This window comes from Ambystoma mexicanum, chromosome 13 (genome assembly GCF_040938575.1).
Source record: "Ambystoma mexicanum isolate Mex_15411 chromosome 13, UKY_AmexF1_1, whole genome shotgun sequence".
Classification (NCBI taxonomy): Eukaryota; Metazoa; Chordata; class Amphibia; order Caudata; family Ambystomatidae; genus Ambystoma; species Ambystoma mexicanum.
This window is the reverse complement of record NC_090938.1, coordinates 710571551-710592299: the sequence shown is the minus strand read 5'-3', so window position 1 is coordinate 710592299 and position 20749 is coordinate 710571551. Positions and strand designations below refer to the sequence as shown.

The window sequence follows — 20749 nt, the reverse complement described above, 5'->3', positions numbered from 1 at the left end:
AATACAAGGCCAGTGGCTCTAATAAAATACCAGCGTTTGTGTGGGTGGGGGAAGCGGCTTATATACTTGGGACAAAACTATTTTTTAAAAATCTGATGAAGTGAATTGATGGTTAGCCTATAAATAAATTAAGTTTCATTACAAGATATGCAGGATGCCAAACTTTGCTTAAAGGAAGTTAAGCTTTGCTTTCCAACTATTACTTTGCCTATTTTCAGCCCAACAACTGAATCTAGAACAGATTGACATTTGGCAAAAATCAATAACTTTTTTTTTGCCCGAAGAGAAGTGTCTTGGGCAGATCAATCGCTGTAGAGGTGATAAATCGCTCCCTACAAATAGAACCCCGGGTCCTCATGGTTCTTCAGCATGGTTTGATAAAAAAAACCACACTTTAAGCCCTGGATATGGTCTCGCTTTTCCAAAACTTCACAACTCAATGGGCAAACCAGTGGTCAGTCTCCCAAGCAAGTGAAAGATCCCTTGCTTTTCTCTCCAATTATACAATTGTAACTACGTCGCAACCAGATTGATTAATAGGGTTCTTCCTTGCACACTTCAAATTCGTGGGGGTCGGGGGGGTCATTTTTCACATTAACGATTGACCACCTTGTCCAATCTATTTAACAGGACAACAAAGAAATTTCTAGGAACTACCATAGGCAAGCATTGTCATAAGCAGACTCTTCGAATTACACTTATTGCACGCAACTCCACAACACCTTTTACTGAAATTACGCATGTGCTCTGTGCCTTTTACGCTGCCTCAGGTTACAAATTAACCTTTATAAATCTAAACAGTTAAATATTTCCAACAGATTTCAGTTTGTAATCAGCAAGATTCATATTTCCATTGGGAACATGAAAACCAAAAATAATCAGGGCACATATCTGAACAATATTTAATTGGCTCAACTAACAATGTGCAAGAGGTGTGGGCATATTTTTTGAAATTTATGTAGGTGTCAAGTACATATCCAATTAAGGTGAACCTCCTACCCCGGCTGCTATTTATTTTTCACTCTTACCATTTTTACACAAGAGAAAATCAAAACGATTTTTAAAATCTGGCAAAACGAAATTCCCAAGTTCTTAGGAAAGACTTACAGGGGGCTTGTCGTTCCCAACATGGCAAGATATGCATTGGCAGTCAATCTCACAGCAACACTTGACTGGACCACACAAAACAAATCTCCCTATTCCATTAAAAGACTTGTTAGGTCTACATCCTCTTGCACGGTACTTACCTGTAAACCTGAGTCAATCAACTCATAACTGGTCTCTGGCATTCAAAAGGATTTGAGACTTGTGGAAAACCAAGGACTTCAATAGTATTGAGGTGCTGGGGTTTACAAAGACTGGGGCAATACTATAATCACTGTTAACTGCCTTCAATCCAGCCCTTTCAGGCATGAGAGGATTCCACATTTGAGGATTTCTACTTTGAATTCCACGCTAAGTAAATCAACTCTTTGCTCTACAGAATTTTGGACAAAGTTTCACGGCACATTCTTACACGAAACGCTGGATGAAGACTGTTAGTCAAAGGACAGAACAATCATGGTATAACATTGGTTTGAGGGCAGCTAAATCAAATCCCATTCAAAAAGGTTACTTTCCCTTGAGGTATCACTTCAGTTCACCTCAACGTTTACCAAACTACCCATTCCTTTTGTTGCCATCTCTTCTGAAGTGTAACGCATGAACACATTGTAGGAATGCCACATGATCAGGCAGAAATCCTTCCCAATACCCAAAGGTACTTCGACTTGGGGATGGTGATACAACATAGCTATATTTGGATGGATGGCTACCTTGACATCTACGCATGCAGCTTCCTTTGAAGTGGAGGAGTGCCGCATAGCAATGGTTCAAAACTCTGCAAGGCTGACTCATGCCTTCACCCTTCTAAGGATGAACTGTATTACCACAGATGAGGTTAGTAATAGCGTTAATTGTAACACCTGCTACCAAGCACTTTGAAAGTGTGACTCTTGATTGATAGCCTTTACAAAACATCACATAGGCATGGAGTTTGCCGCTCAAGACTAACCTCCCACATGTTGGTGACCGCTACAATAATTATAGCAAATCACTGAAAGTCCCCCAGGTGCAAATGAATGGAAGCCTCGCCTCTGGGTTTTTATTGCCATGGAAAAAGTGTTGGCTTCCTTTAGTAATAAAATTCCCAAATATTTGAACGTCTGGTCTCCCTTTCTATGTGAGGTGGAATTCATTCATTTCCCCACATCCACTGTGAACCAATGATCATGCAGTCATGTTCCTTCTATTGAAGGTAGAGCCCTGTAAACTCTAGCACCCACCCCATAGAAGCACAGTTTGTAATGACAGGCCCTGAATTTATATTAGTTGGTTTCACATTCTTTGTTAAGAAGTAGTCGATCTACTTGGCTTTCATGCACCTGAGCACTGCCTTCAACAAGGTGAATCGGGGCAAATTTTGGAGGGTGCTCAGGTCTATGGATTGTCCGATGGATCTTTTATCAATATTGCAGTCTGTTCATACACCTAATAGGGCATGTGTAAGATATGGGGACAAGCGTCTGTGCACTCTTTTTGACACAATACTAGATATATGAGTCATTTATAAAACGCCTGTACACAAGTGTTTCTAGGCGCGACGAGAAAAGGGAGGGAAGCACAAAAACAATCTTATTAGGCCTTGTGTCATTCAGATCGTGCAAGTGCGATAATGCGAAGTGCAGGGGGAAGTTCCACGGAGAGGGAAGGGTGGAGTGCAATCAGGGCAGCATTGCTCCGAGTACATTGAGCTGGGCCAGCATCTCGGTAGGTGCAAGGAGGCAAGGGACTGTAAAGTTGCAGTTACATCCCCCAGTTGCGCAGTAGGCCCGGAGGCAATGCAGGGCAACTGGTCATCGAGGAGTCTGATACCCAGTGCGACTGAGGGTAGCCAGGCAACCAGTCAGTGCAGCAGACAATATGTCAACAGGGAAGAGAGAAAGCAGAGGTGAAAAGGAAGGCCTTGAGCGGCTTCCGAACATCAGGTGGTCCGGCTCAAGTCTGAGAGGGGCAGTGAGGCCATTCCAGAGGGAGGCACCTGCAGAGGAGAGATCTACCCCCCACTCTCTACCTGGAGAAGCGTCTGACCCTCAGAGGTGTCTGAACAAAGGGCTTGAGAAGGAAGGTGTTTTGGAAGAGAGTTGGATGTAGTGCAGGGCCTGGCCCCAGAAAGTCTTGTGGACGATGCAGAGGGTCTTGAACTTGACCCTTGCAGCCACAGAGCCAGTGGAGAGATTTCAGGGCTGGAGAAATACGGTCCCTAAGGTTGAGGACAAGTCTCACAGGCCTGTTCTGTATTAGTTGCAGAGGGCGGAGAGTAGAGGAAGGCAGACTGAGAAAGAGGCTGTTGCAATAGTCCAGCCTAGAGAGAACCAGGGCTCTGGAGACAGCAAGCTTCTGGGGGAAGGTGCAAAATTGAATACCTCTGAGATGCAGCTGGTAGTGGGCCTTCTTGGCAAGGTCCTTGATGTGAGGAAAGAGTGGAGTCGAAGAGACACCAAGGTTTTTAGCCTCACAGGAAGGCGCAGGAAAAGGTCCCAAGGAGGGCGGCTAGAGTGAGAGGGAAAGCAGGAGCAGGGGTCCCATGAGAAGGATCTCAGTTTTACTGGCATTAAGGCAGAGATCGTTGGAGGCGCACCAGTCCTGAATCCCAGACAGGCAGCTAGGAATGAGCGAGAGAGGAGGCTGAGGGGAGCCTGAAAGAGAGCCGAGTCATCCGTATACCACTGAAAGTTCGAGAAGGTGGTTTAGAGCTGGTGGGCCAAAGGGGCCACGTAGACATTGAAAAGCCAGGGTAAGAGGTTATTGCCCTGGGGAATACCACATGTGGAGAGAAAGGACCCGGGTTGGACCTGGGAGGGTCAGTCCAGGAGAAAGGAGGTCAACCACTCAAGGGCATGATCCGTGATGCTCAGGTTCTTGCAGAGTCGATTGCTCAGAATGGCGTGATTGACAGTGTCAAAAGCAGAGGAAAGGTCAAGGAGGATGAAGACAGAAGGAAGACTTGAATCGGGATTAGTGAGCAGATCTTCATGGGTGTTCAGGAGAGCAGTTTCCGTGCCTCTGGTTGCTCTGAAGCCAGACTGATGGTCATGAGACAACCAACAGATTCAGTGTGGAGAGTAAGCTGGTAGATGGACAGCTTTTTCAGGAGTTTGCTCAGGAGTGATAGAGCTCGGGCGATAGTTTGCCGGACAGGTAGGAGTCAAACAAGGATGTGTCCTGGCCCCTAACCGGTTTAATCTGTACATTAATGGCTTGGAGAAGGATCTTGTAGAGACTAAGACAGATTATCTAAGATTGGGCCACAGGACTTTACCAGTCTTGACCTATGCAGACGATAATGTCTTAATTGCCCGCACAACTAAGACTGTGCGAAAGTGGATATCAACCTACACTCCGTTCACAACCACCCTGGAATTAAAAGTTAATACACCGCCATGGCATGTGCTAGAGGGAATAGAAATATAAAGATGATTAAGATGCTGTGTAAAGGTGACATTATTCGAAGGGTACAGGCCTTTGATTATTTAGGAACGCGCTTTTTATCTTCAATGACCGGGAAAGCTCATGTGGAGAAACAATGCGCACGGATGCGCCAGTCAATGGGGGGTGTCTCATTTTATGTCATGGCCACCCTTTGCATACAATTCTACAAGTTTATTCTGCATAAACTAAGGCAACTTATCCACGGTGCCATGCTCTGGGGTTATGTAAACATCCCAGAACTCCAAGTGGCCAAGAAAACATGAAGCAATCACTGGGTCTTCCGTGTTCGGCAGCCAACTTTTCAGACCATTCAGAGCTGGGGGGATCTGCTTCTTAAAAAACGACTGGCGTTTGGCTCCTTTGTTTCATTCGCTACGAATCAGGGCCAACCCAAGAGAATCAATTACACATTGCCACTCGAGAATTCCTTGGTTAGGTTATGTCAAATTTAATCTGACTAAATTGAACCTACCGGCACTCATTGCACAATGTATTTTGTGGACTACTGTTCAGCGAAAATTGTACAATGAGAAAGAATCGATGTGATGAAACAACGCAAGAGCAAGAAGTTGCTCCTTAATACAAACAGAAAACACGTCACCTACACTCGTTAGATTCACTACAACCATATTTAACTTTGAGTCACAGGTCCTCAGATCGGTGGCTGATCACTAGGGCCTGCTTGGATTGTCTGGGTTTTGTCATGATCACCAGCAAATCGGGCCCCAGTCACCATGTCAGATGTCAGAAGTACACGTGAAGGGGGTGGAAGAGGGAAGGCTGGACCCAGTTGTGGTGTGGTTGGAATGCACTCTAAGCAAATCATGCTCATCCAACACATCCTGCTGGCACTTTCTGATTGGGGGTCTACTTTATATGGTACCTCCAAGATGGCCACCCCATAGGACCTTATTGGCCTACTCTCAGTATTTCTGCCGGAGAGGCCCATCAATGTATTGCTATTCTGGTGGTCTAGTTGCATGGGTGCGGTAGCTATATAAGCCACACACAATGCCTGTTTCATCACATTGCGTTCTGCCTTCTGCAGCTAAATGCTTACCGCCAGAGTCCTGTACCTCACTGGGAATCCTCTGAGTCCTGCAAGGGGGGGGAGGAGAAAAGAAGAACAAGTTAGTCTGCTGGGCATCCGACCCCCTGGAAGCAGGGCAAGCACCTTAAGAACATCTCCGGAACATTTCCAGATACTTACTTTCCACATCGTGTGCCAGTGCGTCTGTCCCTCACTGAAGAGCTGCGCTCTGTCCCTCGCTGCATCGCAGATCCACCGTTCCCTGCAAACAAAAAGGAAGAACAAGTTAGTCCTCAGCAAGGGAGCAGGGCGAGTACTTCACCAATAATTCCAGGACATTTAAATACTTACTGCATTGCGTGCTTGCGCTCCTGTCTCTCACTGCAGCACGCTCCCCTGACACAGGCTCAGCTACACGGCCCGACCACCCCAGCTTCCCGGGAGTTCGTGCACCTAAGGAAAAGCAAGAAAAGACAAGAGAAGTCAGGACAAGCAATTTGACAGCTACATCACCCTTGGGCAAACAACAACTCGTGAGGGAAGGAACTGCATCCACGGGTTTCTTGCCTCAATAGATACTTTCAGCACAATTTGCCCATAAGTAAAGGAGGGGATTTCATCCCCACGAACATGCCATCAGAGTTTACCATCCAGAGGACTAGTCACAGCGGGTCTGGGCAGCGCCAGTGATGTAACTGGCAGAGAAGCAACCAGGAACCCTCATACCTGTGCAGAGTAATAGGTAAGTTCAGCCTTCTGTCGGCCGGAGGGGGTGGGGGGGGACAAGGATCCCTTCGTTAGCAGCAAACACTTATCCGTGATCTTTGGTCCTAGGGTCCTTGCATCAGATTCCTGACAGTCCTGGGTAGCAGCTCCACAACACCACCACCAGCAAAATATCCCACTTCTTCCAGCTCACACTCGGGTGGTGTAATATTGGTACTACAAGGGTGTGGGACGGTTAGTAGTGTGGAACAGGCCCTGGAAAGTCCAGGCGCTCCTGCAGAGACCAAGGTAAGCGTTACAGAACGCAAAGCCTGCATTAATCACACTGCCTGAGCGTCATGGGTTCTTCCTAAATGGACCAGTTAGCGCAACTCTTGGGGGAACTCCAGGAAGAAGTCCATGCAGCCCGTTCGGAAACCAATGCCCTGTGTCGAGACCTGGTATAGAATAGGGACCACACAGGGGAGTTAGCACAGTAACTATTACAGCCACAAGCCTGACGGGCCCCGCTCCCTGGGAGAACCCTGCAGCCCCCATAGCCCCAGTCCAAGTAGTGTTTCCAGGTGCTATGCCTTTGGCCCCACCAGAGAGGTTTACCAGGGACCCTCACAAATTCCCAGTCTTTATGAACCAATGCAGACTACATTTCCTATGTAAGCCAAGAGCCTTCCCCAGCGTCCAATCTAAAGTGATGTTCGTCTTGTCATACCGGGGGGTGGAGGGGGGACATGCAGCTGGTCGATTCCATTGGTAAATCGGGACGATTCCATTCTGCGTAACTTCACAGGGTTCCAGCTGGAGTTAGAAAAGATGTTTGCCCGCAGGACACAAGGACGAGCCCTGGATAACAAACTTTTGTCGCTATGTCAGGGTACACAAGACCTCTTATGTTTCGTGGCAACTTTCAACTGGATGGTAGCAGAAACAAATGGCCAGAGGAAAAAAGGGCATGTTTCACCAAGGCCTTCGAGGGGAGTTAAAAGACATTGTGGCTCAAGTTGTGAACCCACGGGAAGGGTGGGCCCAATACATAGATCTAGTATTGCATTTGGCTACAAGACTGGAAGGCCGACCGTACCCACTCCGAGGGTCTCGCCTTTTATGTCGACCCAAGTCCAAAGGAAGTATGAGGACATCAGGCCGAGAACCCCCGGAACCTATGCTGCTGGGGGGCTTTAGAAGGTCCCCTTACCAGAGGAGAGAGAAGAGCAGCAATTATGTTTGTACTGCGGTAAGCCTGGACACTTCCTGCGCGATTGCCCAGCAAAACCACCCCGGAAGACAAGAGAACAGATCCTCAGAAAACTACACTGCCCGACAAGAGTAGAGGGGTGCTTGTTGAGCACGGAAAAGGGGTCTACAGCCTCACATCTAGTTTTACCAGTGGTGCTCATCAGCCCGAGGCAACCAATACGTATGCACACCATGGAGGCATATGTGGATTGTGGAGCTGTGGGCAATTACATGGACCACAACATGGACGTATTTCACAAAGAGCAGGCCCACACTCTGCCACTGCATAAGTCTTACGACTGCGAAATAGACCATATCACTGATTCCCCAAATACTGTGTGGTCGCATTTATGCCCTGATGGAGCAAGAAAATGGCCACTTCTGGACCAACACATAGCTAACTGTTTTATCCGTCCATCAAAGTCTCCCGCAGCCTCTCCCCACTTTGTACAAAAGGAGGACTTATGGACCTGTATTGACTACCGGTCCTGAACCAAATCGCTGATTAAAAATAGGTATCCATTGCAGTTGATACCCGTACTCTTGGAACAAGTTAAAGACTCCTGCATCAACACCAAACTGGACCCGAGAGGGGCTTATCACCGGGTACGCGTCAGAAGCGGAGACAAATGGAAAACCGCCTTCCACACCAAGTTCGGGCTCTATGAATACCAAGGGATGCCGTTCGGGCTCTGCAATGCACCAGCAGCATTCCAGTACTTTATGAATGACGTTTTGTAGGAACTCATGGATGTTTGCATGATAGTTTACATCAATATCTTGATATACTCCACCTCGACTCAGGATCACATGTGAAAGCCGTGTTGGATAAGCTTTGCCAACACAAACTATATGCTTTGTTGGAGAAATGCTCTTTCCATGTCACTGAGGTCGAATTCTTGGGCTTTGTGTTGACCCCACAGGGAATTCGTATGGACAACTGCAAGGTGGAAGCGATCCTCAGTTGGCCTCCCCCCGCCCCCCACTTCCGTGAAGACCGTCCAAAGTTGTAGGATGCGCAAGCTTCTACCGTTGCTTCTTTCCCAGGTTCTCTCACCTAGTGCACCTCAGAACCACGTTTCTCTGAAAGAATCAAGAGTTTGCCTGGTCCGCCGGAGCGGAGCAAGCCTTTCAAGCCTTGAAGAAAAGCTTTACCACTGCACCCATTCTACAACACCCAACGCCACACCTTCCGCATGTGGTAGAGACTAATGCCTCAAATGTAGCCATGGGAGCTGTGCTGTCCCAGAAGGATCCATCGACTGGACAACTCCACTCAGTGGCTTTTTGGTCCAAGACATTCTCTCCCACAGAGGTAAACTACACAATTACAGACAAGGAGTTGTTGGGGATCAAGGCAGCATTCCAAGAATGGAGATACTATCTGGTGGGAGCAAGACATCCCGTTACGATAATCACTGATGACCGAAACCTCCAGTACCTGATAACAGCTAAGGCCCAATCATCTAGGCAACTGAGACGGCTCCATTTTATGCTGAATACGACTTTGTGATAACCTACAGACCTGGTGTGCGGAATGGTAAGGCCGACGCTTTGTTGCGGTCAGGGTGTGGGGAAGAAGACGGAGCTTACGCCGCGCCCAAACCAGTGGCCATCATTCCAGCTGACAAACCATTGTAACCACCACCCCCTGGGAGGAATTACTAGCAGCAGTACGGAAGATCATGACACCAGAAGATCTAAAAGCTTGGGTTGCACATGACCGATGAGGACCGGGAAGGCCTTTCATATCATCAAGGTCGGTTATATCTACCTGACCCAGCATTGCAATCGTTAGTGCTCTCGAACTACCACAGTGCCTTGATTGGGGGGCACCCAGGGATTGCAAAGACCCTTGCCAAAATACGGCATTTCTGGTGGCCCAGCTGGCGCAAGGACACAATACAATATATTCAAACGTGTGATTATATGTGCGCAGAATAAGACACAGAAATCAAAACCTTCAGGCCTACGTCAACCTCCGTCTCCAAGGCATACTATATCCCTCAATTTTATCACAGATCTGCCCTTGTGCGATGGCTACACACCATACTGGTCTTCGTGGCCTTTTTTCTAAGATGGCCCATTTCACTGCACTCAGACGACTCCCAAACGCAAATACCCTGGCTGTGCCTTCCTTGAACAGATAGTCAGATCGCACGGCTTCCCTTTGGTGGTGATCTCGGATCAGGGAACCAATTTGTGTCCCAGTTTAGGAAAATGTGTTGTGCTGCTGCAGAAATTGAGGTATGGTTATCAACCAGCCATCATCCCCAAACTGATGGGCAAACGGAAAGGACAAATCAGACTCTGGAACAGTACCCCCCCTTGCATGCTTCCCCAAACCACCCAGAGTTGGGTTAAACTATTTTTGGTCGCCGAGCACGCATACAATACCTCAGTACATGCTTCTACAGGTTACAGCCCATTCTATATCCTGCATGGTAGGCATCCTCGCATTTCTACGTATGACCCTCCCGAACATTTGAGATGCCTGGGGTTACAGCACTGCATGCTACTATCAACCAAACACTAAAACAAGCCACTAAACATTTGCAAGCAGCTAAAGAGAACCAGAAAGGTGTGCAGACCGTAAGCAAAGGAATTCACCTGAGTATCAAATAGACAAAGTATGGTTAGCCACTAGATACATCCAACTGAAGGGACCCAGTAAGTTCCACCCCAGATTTATTGGGCCCAATCGCGTTTCTGCCATAATCAGTCCAGTGGCAGTGAAACTATGCCTACCACCTTCGTTACACATAGACCCAGTATTCCACGTCTCACTACTTAAGCCTGTTCAGCCTGGCATACGAACCAGTATAACTCCACCAGCCTCTGTATTAGTCCAGGATGAGCCTGAATATGAGGTGAAGGATATTCTGGACTCAAAAAAATTAAGAGGTGTCCTGTATTGCCTAATTGACTGGAAGGGATTTGGGTTACTGGATCGCTCCTGGGAACCTGCTACTAATGTACACACACCCAGGATTTTAGCAAAGTTCCACCGAAACCACCCAACCAGTACAGGGCCAGGGAGACGTCCCTTGGGAGGTGCCTTGGTGAGGGGGGGGGGGGTGGTCATGATCACCAGCGAATCTGGCCCCAGTCTCCATGTTAGGAGTACACATCAAGGGAGGGGTGAGGGGGGGGGGGTTGAAGAGTAAAGGCTGGACCCAGTTGTGGCGTGTTTGGCATGCAATTCAAGCAAATCATGCTGATCTAACACATCCTTTCTGTTGGGATCTAGTTTGTATGGGACCTCCAAGAGGGCCGCCCCATAGGACCTTATTGGCCTACTCTCTGTATGTCTGCCGGAGAGGCCCATCAATGTATTGCTATTCTGGTGGTCTAGTTGCATGGGTGTGGTAACTATATAAGCCACACCCTTGCCTGTTTTATCACCTTGCGTTGTTATGCCTCCTGCAGCTGAATGCTTGCCGCCGGTGTCCTGTCCCTCACTGGGAATCCTCCGAGTCCTGCAAGGGGGAAAAGAGGAACGGGTTAGTCCGCTGGGCATCCAACCCGAAAGAAGCAGGGCAAGCACCTTAAGAACATCTCCGGGACATTTCCAGATACTTACTTGCCGCATCGGGTGCTGGTGCATCTGTCCCTCACTGCAGAGCCGCGCTTTGTGCCTCGCTGCATCACAGATCCACTGTTCCCTGCAAACAAAAAGGAAGAACAAGTTGGTCCTCGGCACGGGAGCAGGGCGAGTACCTCAACAATAATTCCAGGACATTTAAAAACGTACTGCATCGTGCGCTTGCGGTCCTGTCCCTCACTGCAGCACGCTCTGCCGTTACAGGCTCAGCTACACCGACCCACCACCCCAGCTTCTGAGGGGTCTGTGCATCTAAGAAAAAGAAAGGAGAGACAAGAGAAGTCAGGACAAGCAATTGGAAAGGGAACAGCTACATCACCCTTGGGCAAACTCAACAACTCGTAAGGGAAGGAACTGCATCCACACGTTTCTTGCCTCAATAGATACTTTCAGCACAATTTGCCCACAAGTAAAGTAGGGGATTTCATCCCCACGAACATTGCCATCAGCGCATACAAGCCAGATGACTAATACCCTCCAGCTAGCCACAGCGGTTCTGGGCAGCGCCAGTGACTTAACTGGCAGAGTAGAAACCGGGAAACCTCACACCTGTGCAGACCAACAGGTGAGTTCAGCCTTCCCTGGGTGGGGGAACAAGGGTCCCTTTGTTAGCAGCATACACTTATCTGTGTTTTTAGGTCCTAGGATCCTCACATCCGATTCCTGGCAGTCCTGGGTAGCAGCTCCACACATTACCACCAGCAACATATCCCACTCCTTCCAGCTCACACTCTGGTGGTGTAATATTGGTACTACACAGGTGTGGGATGGTTAGTAGTGTGGAACAGGCCCCGGATAGTCCAGGTTTGAATGCGAATACAGCTAAATGGCAAACCCCTGCGGAGGTCACAAGTTGCCCCATATGGAATGCGGACCCTGAAGATCTTTCGCACTTTATCTTTTTCTGCCACGCATATTCATACATTATGACTAGGATGATTTTACTGCTTTAAAGGCAGTTTGTTTGTACAAGGTCATCCAGCTTTGTACTTTTTATTGGCGGCTAATGCCGGTTATGTGACCTGGGCACTATTGCTGTATCTAAAGGGGGCATCAAGAGATCTGTGCATTCTTAATAGAATACATTTTAAGTGTGGTTAACTTTTGATGCATTGTATGCCATTTTTATTACAGTCCTGTCTGCAATTGGATGTTAACGATTAAATGTTCCATGCTCTATATTAATGTTGGTTTGTTAATGGAATTGAATATCAGAATTAACTATTTTTGATGATGAATGAAACCTTACTGGATTTGTTTGTTACGTTAAAGGTTCTTATTCCGTGCACGGTTTGCCCCTGCGTGGTCTCTTGGTGCTCTGGAGGATCTGTAATGCAAGGAGGGAAGCAGATATGTTAGCTGGACTGAGAGTGGAAAAAGAGCAAGAGAGCTGTGATGTTCTACTGGCAGCTTCAATTCGGATACACCAGTCACTGAGCGTAGTTGTGTTTTTCGGTTGGTAGTTGCCATATGGTGTTGGGCGAGATCCTGTGTGGTTTCTTTGGTTGTTGTGAAGTGCGTGCGGTTTGTGGTGCTGTAGAGGTATGGTTGTCTTTAGTTCAGAGTTGTATGCAGAAGGGTGAGTTTTTAGTACGGTTAGTCAGTGGAAGTATCTCACCCGCTAGTACACAGGGATCTCGCCCTCTCAGGTGGCCAGGGCACAGCCATCACCTTTGTATCCAGACCTTGGGGGTGGACCATTGCAGGGGGATCATCTTGGTGAGGGGTCTCAGTGGAGTCGGGGTAAGATAGCCAATGGAGAGATGCGGTATTCCCCCTTGTTTGTACATCTACCCCATCCGATTTTGGGGGATTTTCCAAAGTCCCAACTCTTACTAGATATGTCCCGTTCATCAGGTCAGGCAAAGTCAGGCACTTTACCCTAAGTGCATATACCAGATACCAATTAGGACTCCTCACTCAAATAAAAGGCAACACCTAAAGACACACTCTGAGCAAGGCAGAACACGAGAACGAGCAGAACTTCCAGGACGAAGAAAAACTTCCTGGAGCAGAGCAACAGACCAAGGGACAAGAGTAGCGGGCCGAAAACGCCAAGGCTTCCCTACTGGAGGTCGTTGCCTCAGATAGACCCGCGAAAGACAAGTGGAGAAGGCCAGATCCCACAAATGAAGATTGCATTGTGTTTCAAGGATGCAGAGTTGGAGAGGCGAGGCCAGGCCTGTGGTACTAACCTTGACTCGAAAATCGGAAAACGCAAAACAAGAAGCGCACACAGCCAGTGAGTTGGTGAGCGACCTGAGAGAACGGTGTGTTAAAGTGAATGAAGTTGCATCATATCACAAGTGAAGGTGGCACGCGTGTGGCTGAGACGTGAAGAAAGGCAGACCCGTGAATGAACTTTAAGATACAGCAGTAGCCCATTCAAAAGTCTCACAGAAAAGCGCATTGTTTGAAGCTAAAGGGCGAACAAACAGCAAGAGTGAAAGTAAATGGTGAACGTTGCATTGAAATGGTCCTGCGGTGGTCTGTAAAGAAAGCCACGCTCATTTGAGAGACTTAGACATCCAAAAGTGGTTCAAGCCCGATTGAGGGGACCCAAAGTATATTAAGCTTGGGGAGACCTACGAGATCTGTGTGGTGAAAGGTCTGAGCCCAGCAAAGAGGGACCTTGGTGAACGTTTTGGTTGAAACATTTTGAAAGTCAGAGAAAGGAACTTTAAACGTGGAAGGCCAGGCAGGCCTCGATCCACGGTTTTGTACTGTGTTGGAAGCTGAGCCAGAGTGTGTCATCCTGCTGATAAGAATCGCCTTACCTCGTGAGGCCTAACGTGGGGAGGAGAGCTGGTTCAGCCACATTATCATTTTAACACTGACTTATCCTTTTGCATATATTTTCTCCTTTTTACAATTTTTGTACAAGAGATAGGGCAGGCATTAGGGTTTTGCTAGTATAGGCCATTTTGATTGGTCTCCACTATGACAGTTTTGTTTATCGTTTGATGGTAGAGACTACTCACATCTTAGTTATACCGCACAATAGGAGTTTCTACAACCCAAACATTTTCAATAAAGGTTTTACAAATGGTATCCATTGTGTCAATGTCAATACTTGTGATACCATGCCTTCCCTACATACTCCACGGGAGGTGTCACGCGGTGCGGATTTGAATGGTTTTAACCATACTGTTTGTTTTTTCGGACAAGAAAGATTTCATCCAAGGCAGCGCTGTGCCGATCCCCATTCTTCCAGTCCCTTCACAAGGGAGTTATGGTTGACTGTCGAATGTTGGAGAGAGGTTGAGTAGTATCAGTGCTGAGTTTGTGTTTGAGTCTGCGTTGGTCTCGAGGTCGTCCTATAGAGTAGTGTGGTTTCCCTTCCTCTCATGGGTCTGAAGCTTATTTGTACCTGGTCCAATAGTTGGTTATTTTCTAAGTGTTTCAGTATTTGTTCGTAGACCTAGGTCTCAAATAGTTTTGCTGGGCAAGTAATGTTTGAGATCGGTCTGTAGTTTGAGAGGTCCTCCACATCACCCACTTTATCATTGAGGAGCGGTTTGATGTAGGCAGATTTGAAGGCTTGTGGTACTCTCCCAGTTGAAAGTGACAGATTGGAGAGGTTTAGGTAGCATTCAGATGGCGTACCCTGTGTAAGAATTGATTTGTAGATGTCTGGTGGACATGGGTCCATTGGGGATCCTGCCTTGTTGCTTTTTTTTCACTGAGCTGAAGAATTTTTCTCTTGACTGTTGGCCCAAAAGGTTCAGTGGTCCCACGGTTGGTTGGAAGTTGTGCACAATCTGGCTTGATCACTCTACTTTGCATGATCGGATGCACGTTGATGATTTTGTTCGTAAAAAGATATGCAAGATTGCATAATCTTTTGCTTTGAGGTGGGGCATGAACCATCCAGCAACTGCTTTCTTTCATAATGGGATGAGGGTTTTTTCGCTGGGAGATGCTATCAACTTTTTACATGATCCATTTCAGGATTAGGTCTGTTTCTTAGTCTATGTCAGTTGCATCCAAGGTTGCAATCTATGGCTTAGAGGATTCTAGTTTTTGTTCTAGGTTACTGCTTTTGACGGTTCTCCAGTTTCATTTGCAGATCAGGGGTCAGGGGGGTTCTTTTGGGGATTGTTGGATGGTATTTGGATTACGAAGTGTATAATGGAGGTGGTCGCTCCATAGTATTTGGATTGGTGGTGCTGTTGTGATCAGGTTTTTATTGGCGAAGATTGCATCCAGAGTGTCTCTCCTGCTGTGTGCACTACTCCTTTTACCATCTGTTGTAGTTTCATTGTTTCAAGCTGCTTAGTCAGTGATTTCTGCAGGTTCGCGTTTTCTTCGAACCTTATGTTGAGGTCCCTGAGAATGATCATTTTTAATGGCCAGATTTGTGACTGCTTCTTTGAAGGGTGTGTTGTAGGTCGTTGGTTTTGGGTATAAATGTAAGGTTTGTTTGTGGGTCTGAGGTCAAGTGAAAGACTAGTGTGACTCAATTGGGCCAGGTGGCTTGAAGTGGGAGGGCCTCTGGCTATATAGGGCATTATGGACAGTCATACTATCTTTGTGGCGAAAAGGGGAGGAGTTTTAGTGGAGCAGAGCTGGTCAGAGGGTCATGGATCACAGGGTGGGTAACATTGCGTGCGGTCAGGTAGGGGGGGGGTACCAGACAGTCGCTGTCCCTATAAGTATGACCGGAAGTGGCAGTGGGGAGCAGAGGTCTATGGTGTTATGGGCCAGATACAATGCCGGCAGGACCAGCTCTGTTGGAAAGTATGGATTCCCTTACCCCACCCGGTTGGATGAGAGTTATTTGGCAACCTTAGAGTACTAGGTCAAGTGCAAACATGGGCACTCTGCACCCCCCCCATCTAAATGCAGAAGTTGGACCCCTCTTGGCAAACGATCCGAATGCGGACTTCAGCTACCCCACAGACTCTGGCCATCATATACACTTGAACAGTTGAAGGTTTGGCTATCCTGTGTATAACTGGGCAGATGTAAGCTTTTAGGACATCCTGCACAGTTAGGGCGAATGCAGAACTCATGTTATCTTAGACAGTTGGCTAAATGCAAGCTATGGTCACCTTACCCACTTGAACCAGACATGAACTTTGGCCTCCGCAGAAAACTATTTAGTATGTTTCTGCTACCTTTCCACCCTTCAGCTAATTTTCAACCTTTGGCTACCTTAGGCCAGCGGCTAGCTGCAAGCTGTGGCTACCTTCGACCATTTGCCAGATGCAAGTTGTGGCCGCCTTATAGGCTTAGTTCAGGTGCAAATCTTTCTTGGACCGTTGGCCAAATGTACGTTTCAGGTTACGTTGTTTTCTTAGGCTAAGTGAGATGAAAGCTTTGGCTATCATAGATAATTTGCCAGGTGCAGACGTCTGCTACCCTACACTCCCAGTATGGACACAAAATTACTAGCTCACACAATTAGGTGGAAGGCAAATCTAACCATCTTATACAATGCATCTGAATGTGAAAGGCTCTCAGAATCTGGGGAAAAAGCAAGATCTGGCTGTGTCACACAATTATGCTAGATGTGAAAAATTGGCTGTCACACAACTAGGGGGAATGTAAAATATGACAAGTCCACAGAATCAGTGGAAGAGCAAAATATGGCTTCAAGTGCAAAAAAGCCTCTAGCATGATTAGTGGGAATGCAAAATATGATTAATTCACAGAAATTGGTGAGAATCAAAACATATCTATCTCATACAAGTATGCAGGATGTGCAAGACGACACACACAACTAGGGGAAGAGCAAAATATAAATCTCATACATTTTGGTTAAATGTTAAAAGAGACTACCTCACCCAATCAGGGCAAATGCAGAATGTCTACCTCATACAATTGGAGAAAATGGGCCAAACGCGAGATATGGCTTACTGACACAAATGGGCTAAATGTGAAGTATGGCTCACTAACATAAATGACCTAAGTTCTGGTAGGTAATAAGAGTGGTGGGGCTTTACTGTAGTACAGTAATGGCTGCACGCCACACTGTGAAGGCATCATGGAGTATACCCAGACAACAGGTTCAAGTTTTGTTCTCAAATGTTTTATTTAAGTAAAATGCAGGATGGTGTAAGGCCTAACTTGCCCTATGCTAAGGTGGGATTTCCCTACCTAAAGAAAACTAAGGATAGTCTATGTCAGGAAGTCCAAATCAAAAGCCAGTCTGTGTCCAAAACCTATACTTGCCCTTACAACTAACTGTATACAATGGGTAGGGGTGTCAGCATCAAAATGAAAAGTGTTCAAAACAAAGTTCAGAGCTTCTTCCAGCTCTTGGTTTGTAATCAGCTTCCCTTCCCCAAGTTCAAAACAGTTCTCAAGGTATCAGGGTTCCCTTCCCACAAGAGTTCAATTGTTCCAGCTTTTCAACGAAACCAATATAAATCCATGGGACACTTTCCAGTTATTTTTAGATCACCAATTCACAAAGGCAGTTCTTTTTCTTTACGTCAAAAATCACATAACAGATTGTTGCCAAACCTAGGCTTCTTTATGGATACTTTCATTGACTTCGACACAGGGCACTCGGTCCACCTATTACAGGTCCCGCAACCGATACCGCTTGTTGATAGCTTGCCATCACCAATGGGCCATTGCTTCCTTGTGACAGTGATGTTGCGTTGCTTCCCCAGTGTCACATTCTTGACACTGTACTTTGGCTTGATTGGCCACCATGCTCTTTGTTACACTTTTGTTGCACACACAGGTTCCTTTTTAACCTGTAGTCCCTTGGACCCCTTTGATCAATACTTGGAGTCTTATCTTATACCCTTCTTGGTTATGTTTTGACTTTGCCAATAATTGTGTTTCATCCAGTACACTTTGTGGTATTGTCACATGCACCGCCTTTCACTCCATGAGTTCTCAACACTTTACTTTACTATGTTTCGGCATTCAAAAGTGCTTATAACTTTCAGGTCATTCTGCATTCAAGAGTACTTGATTCCGCCTTAAAAAAAGTACTTGAAATGAGTTTGTTCGGTATTCACAGCACTTGTTTCAGCATTCAAAATACTTGTAATGACTGTTCGGCATTCAAAAGTATTTGGAATACCGTTCAGCTCGTTTGGTATCAAAAACAACAATGTTGAATGCGCAGCCTGCCAGCCCGGTGCTTCCCATTCACTCACTGGTCGAAGCTACCGCAGTTGCGAGGTCTCTGTCACTCCAGGTTCTCACCTGCTCGAGCGGGATCTCACTCCTCTCCTCGCTCCCCTCCCAGCGACTGTCTGTGGCATTGCTCCCCAGCAATGCTCTGCCTGCAGCCCAGGACTTCCGACTACTTCGCTCGGTCACGCCGGTCTTCCACAGGCCATCTGCTACCAGCTTCCCAATTTCCTTAGCGTCACTTCCTGCTGCATTGCTCACCGGGTTTCGAGCGCTCCACTTGCCACACCACTCTCAGGAGTTGCTTCCCCAGCTGCTGCCTCAGTGCCCTTGGCTCACACTGCTTCCATAGCTGACTCCATTCCCAAACAGCGCTCGGGGTTTGAAGTGCCTGCCACTATAATGATTGCAGGAAAGACTAAACCGCTCACCGTCCGAACAGCAGTTCTGCCTTATTCGCGCTATCGTCCTACTCGTCCCAGTACACATTGAAGGCTGATGTTTGTATTAACAAAAGGAGGCTGACATGTGTATTAATAAAAGGGGACGGATATGTGTTTGCCTTCAAAAAAGTATACGTCTTGCTAGTTGGTCTCTTCCGCATCCCTGTGTTAAAGTCATGTTTCAGAGGGACAGTTTGAAGGGAAGAAAAGGGAAAGGGCTGACAGTAGCCTACAAAAACTTGAGGGATAGAGGGTTCAGTGTGAAAATGGAAAGGGGCATACCAGGTCTCAACCAGGGACATCCTCTGCCCACTCCCCAAGTTCGCTCCACCCAGGTGATCTTCCCGCGCATACCCACTCCCAGGGTTGGGATCCAAAATCAATGGCCTTTCCCTGGCCATCTCAGTGAAGGATCCAGGGGGTAAAGTAATGAGGAGGCCCTCAGGTTCCTCAAACCGCCCAGACCACACTTACCTTATTTAATTCAAAGCCGGTCCACACACTCTTTAGCATCTTTTCCATAATTTGTGTTAACTTGTTTGATGGACTGCATTTGAAAGACTCAGATACTGTTTTTCCCCACTTTAATTGTATTATTGCAAATATGAAAAAGGCTGAAAACAAATACAAATATGGATCAAAAAAGCCACACAAGGTTAGAAAATTAGCTTAATGAGGTGCAACTGTTTCCTGTGAAGGTATTGTACCTTTGCCCATGTCTAGAGACCCACCATTGGCCCCTTTCCCAACCCTATGGAGGCCAGTTACAAAGGACTGTTGCACCTTCTATTTGACAGTGGGACAGGGACCTGACCCTCAAGAGAGGATGGGGCTGCCCTCTCAACCAGTGCAGGAGGCATACCAGGGCTTTTACCAGAGCCAGCCCTGTGGTGTGGAAGTTGAAAGGGCCCCAGACTCTGTCCCTTCTACCTATGCCTGGCTGTCAAATACTACCTTTTCTTGCCCCATACCTGTAGATGCACAATGCTGGCCAATTTCTTTCGGTTTGTCCAGTAGGACATAACCCAAAAGGCATATAGATGGAGAGAGCAAGCAACCCAACTGAGAGCGAGCTGGCAAGGAGCTATAGAGCCACTGCACTACCCACAGATTCAACCAGCAATCCAGACACTCTACATGCCCCATACGGCAACCTCCAACGTTACCTTCAGAGAAGGCAACCTCCAACGTTACCTTCAGAGAAACCACAGAGCAGACTGCATATCAAATTGACAATCTAGAAACTCAGTTTAAACCTGAAACGAACTCTAGAACGGACTATGTTGAGAGGAAGGTGTGGGTTGTTTGGGTGAGGTCAAGGGAGGACCACCAAAATAATAAGCGGTGTAAGGACTCTGTAGAGGAGCGTGGAGAAGCACTGCAGAAAGTGGGTCTGCAAAGCGAAAGTGAGAATCATAGTACAAGTTGAAATAGTGGAAGGAGGGTGACTGTAGGAGAAGGTGTGGGGGAAGTAAAAGAAAGCAGGGGGAAGAGTAGGTGTAAGAAAGGACAGAGGGACAGAGGAGAAGTGAGAAAGGCAGAGCAGGAGAGAGATCACCCTTAGGCCATCACAACCAGGCAGTAGGGGCTACCAATCTCTAATGATCATCCTGGTGTTTACAGATATCTGGGCTAATGAGGGTACCGACCAGAGGGACAGAGGACCCTTAGTGAGCCCAGTTTCAATAGAAACCCTTGAACGGTCTTCAAGAGTTGGCATGTTCTTGAAGCCAGCTGTGAAAAAAGCTAAAGAGTGTTGCTCATTTCTGGTTTTTCTGTCACTTAGACTGTGCATTTAGAAGAATTGGTTACTTACCATGGATTAGATTGCAGGACGTAACAATTGGGTGTAAATCTGTGCATGCATACCAAGCATAAGAACAGAGGTCTTAACAGTTATTACATTCTTGAAAAGAGCCTGAAAAAAAGATCTGGCTCTTAAGTAAGTCTATTGGTTAGGCTTTCTGTACTTAAAAATATAAAGTTGCTGGTTTCTACAATTCGTTATAGGTCTCGACTAGTACTGGTCAAAGATTTGCTGTATTGGGATCTTAACCAACATTTTCAATGTAGTCTTCTTGTTTG

General features: G+C 46.9%; 1 protein-coding gene across 2 annotated transcripts in view; it reads right to left on the bottom strand.

The window, feature by feature from the left end:
- The window catches only part of LOC138521765 (E3 ubiquitin-protein ligase TRIM39-like), an 840082-nt gene that overhangs the window by 43522 nt on the left and 775811 nt on the right, over positions 1-20749 (bottom strand). The window contains exons 10-16 of one of the 2 annotated variants that reach the window (XM_069634831.1): positions 12373-12450; positions 11274-11375; positions 11103-11184; positions 10925-10998; positions 5912-6013; positions 5741-5822; positions 5591-5628 (exon numbers count right to left, since the gene is read on the bottom strand). In XM_069634831.1, the coding sequence (XP_069490932.1) occupies positions 5591-5628; positions 5741-5822; positions 5912-6013; positions 10925-10998; positions 11103-11184; positions 11274-11375; positions 12373-12450 (558 nt within the window). The remainder of the gene's footprint in view (positions 1-5590; positions 5629-5740; positions 5823-5911; positions 6014-10924; positions 10999-11102; positions 11185-11273; positions 11376-12372; positions 12451-20749) is intronic. The other variant, XM_069634832.1, reaches the window with a different exon arrangement.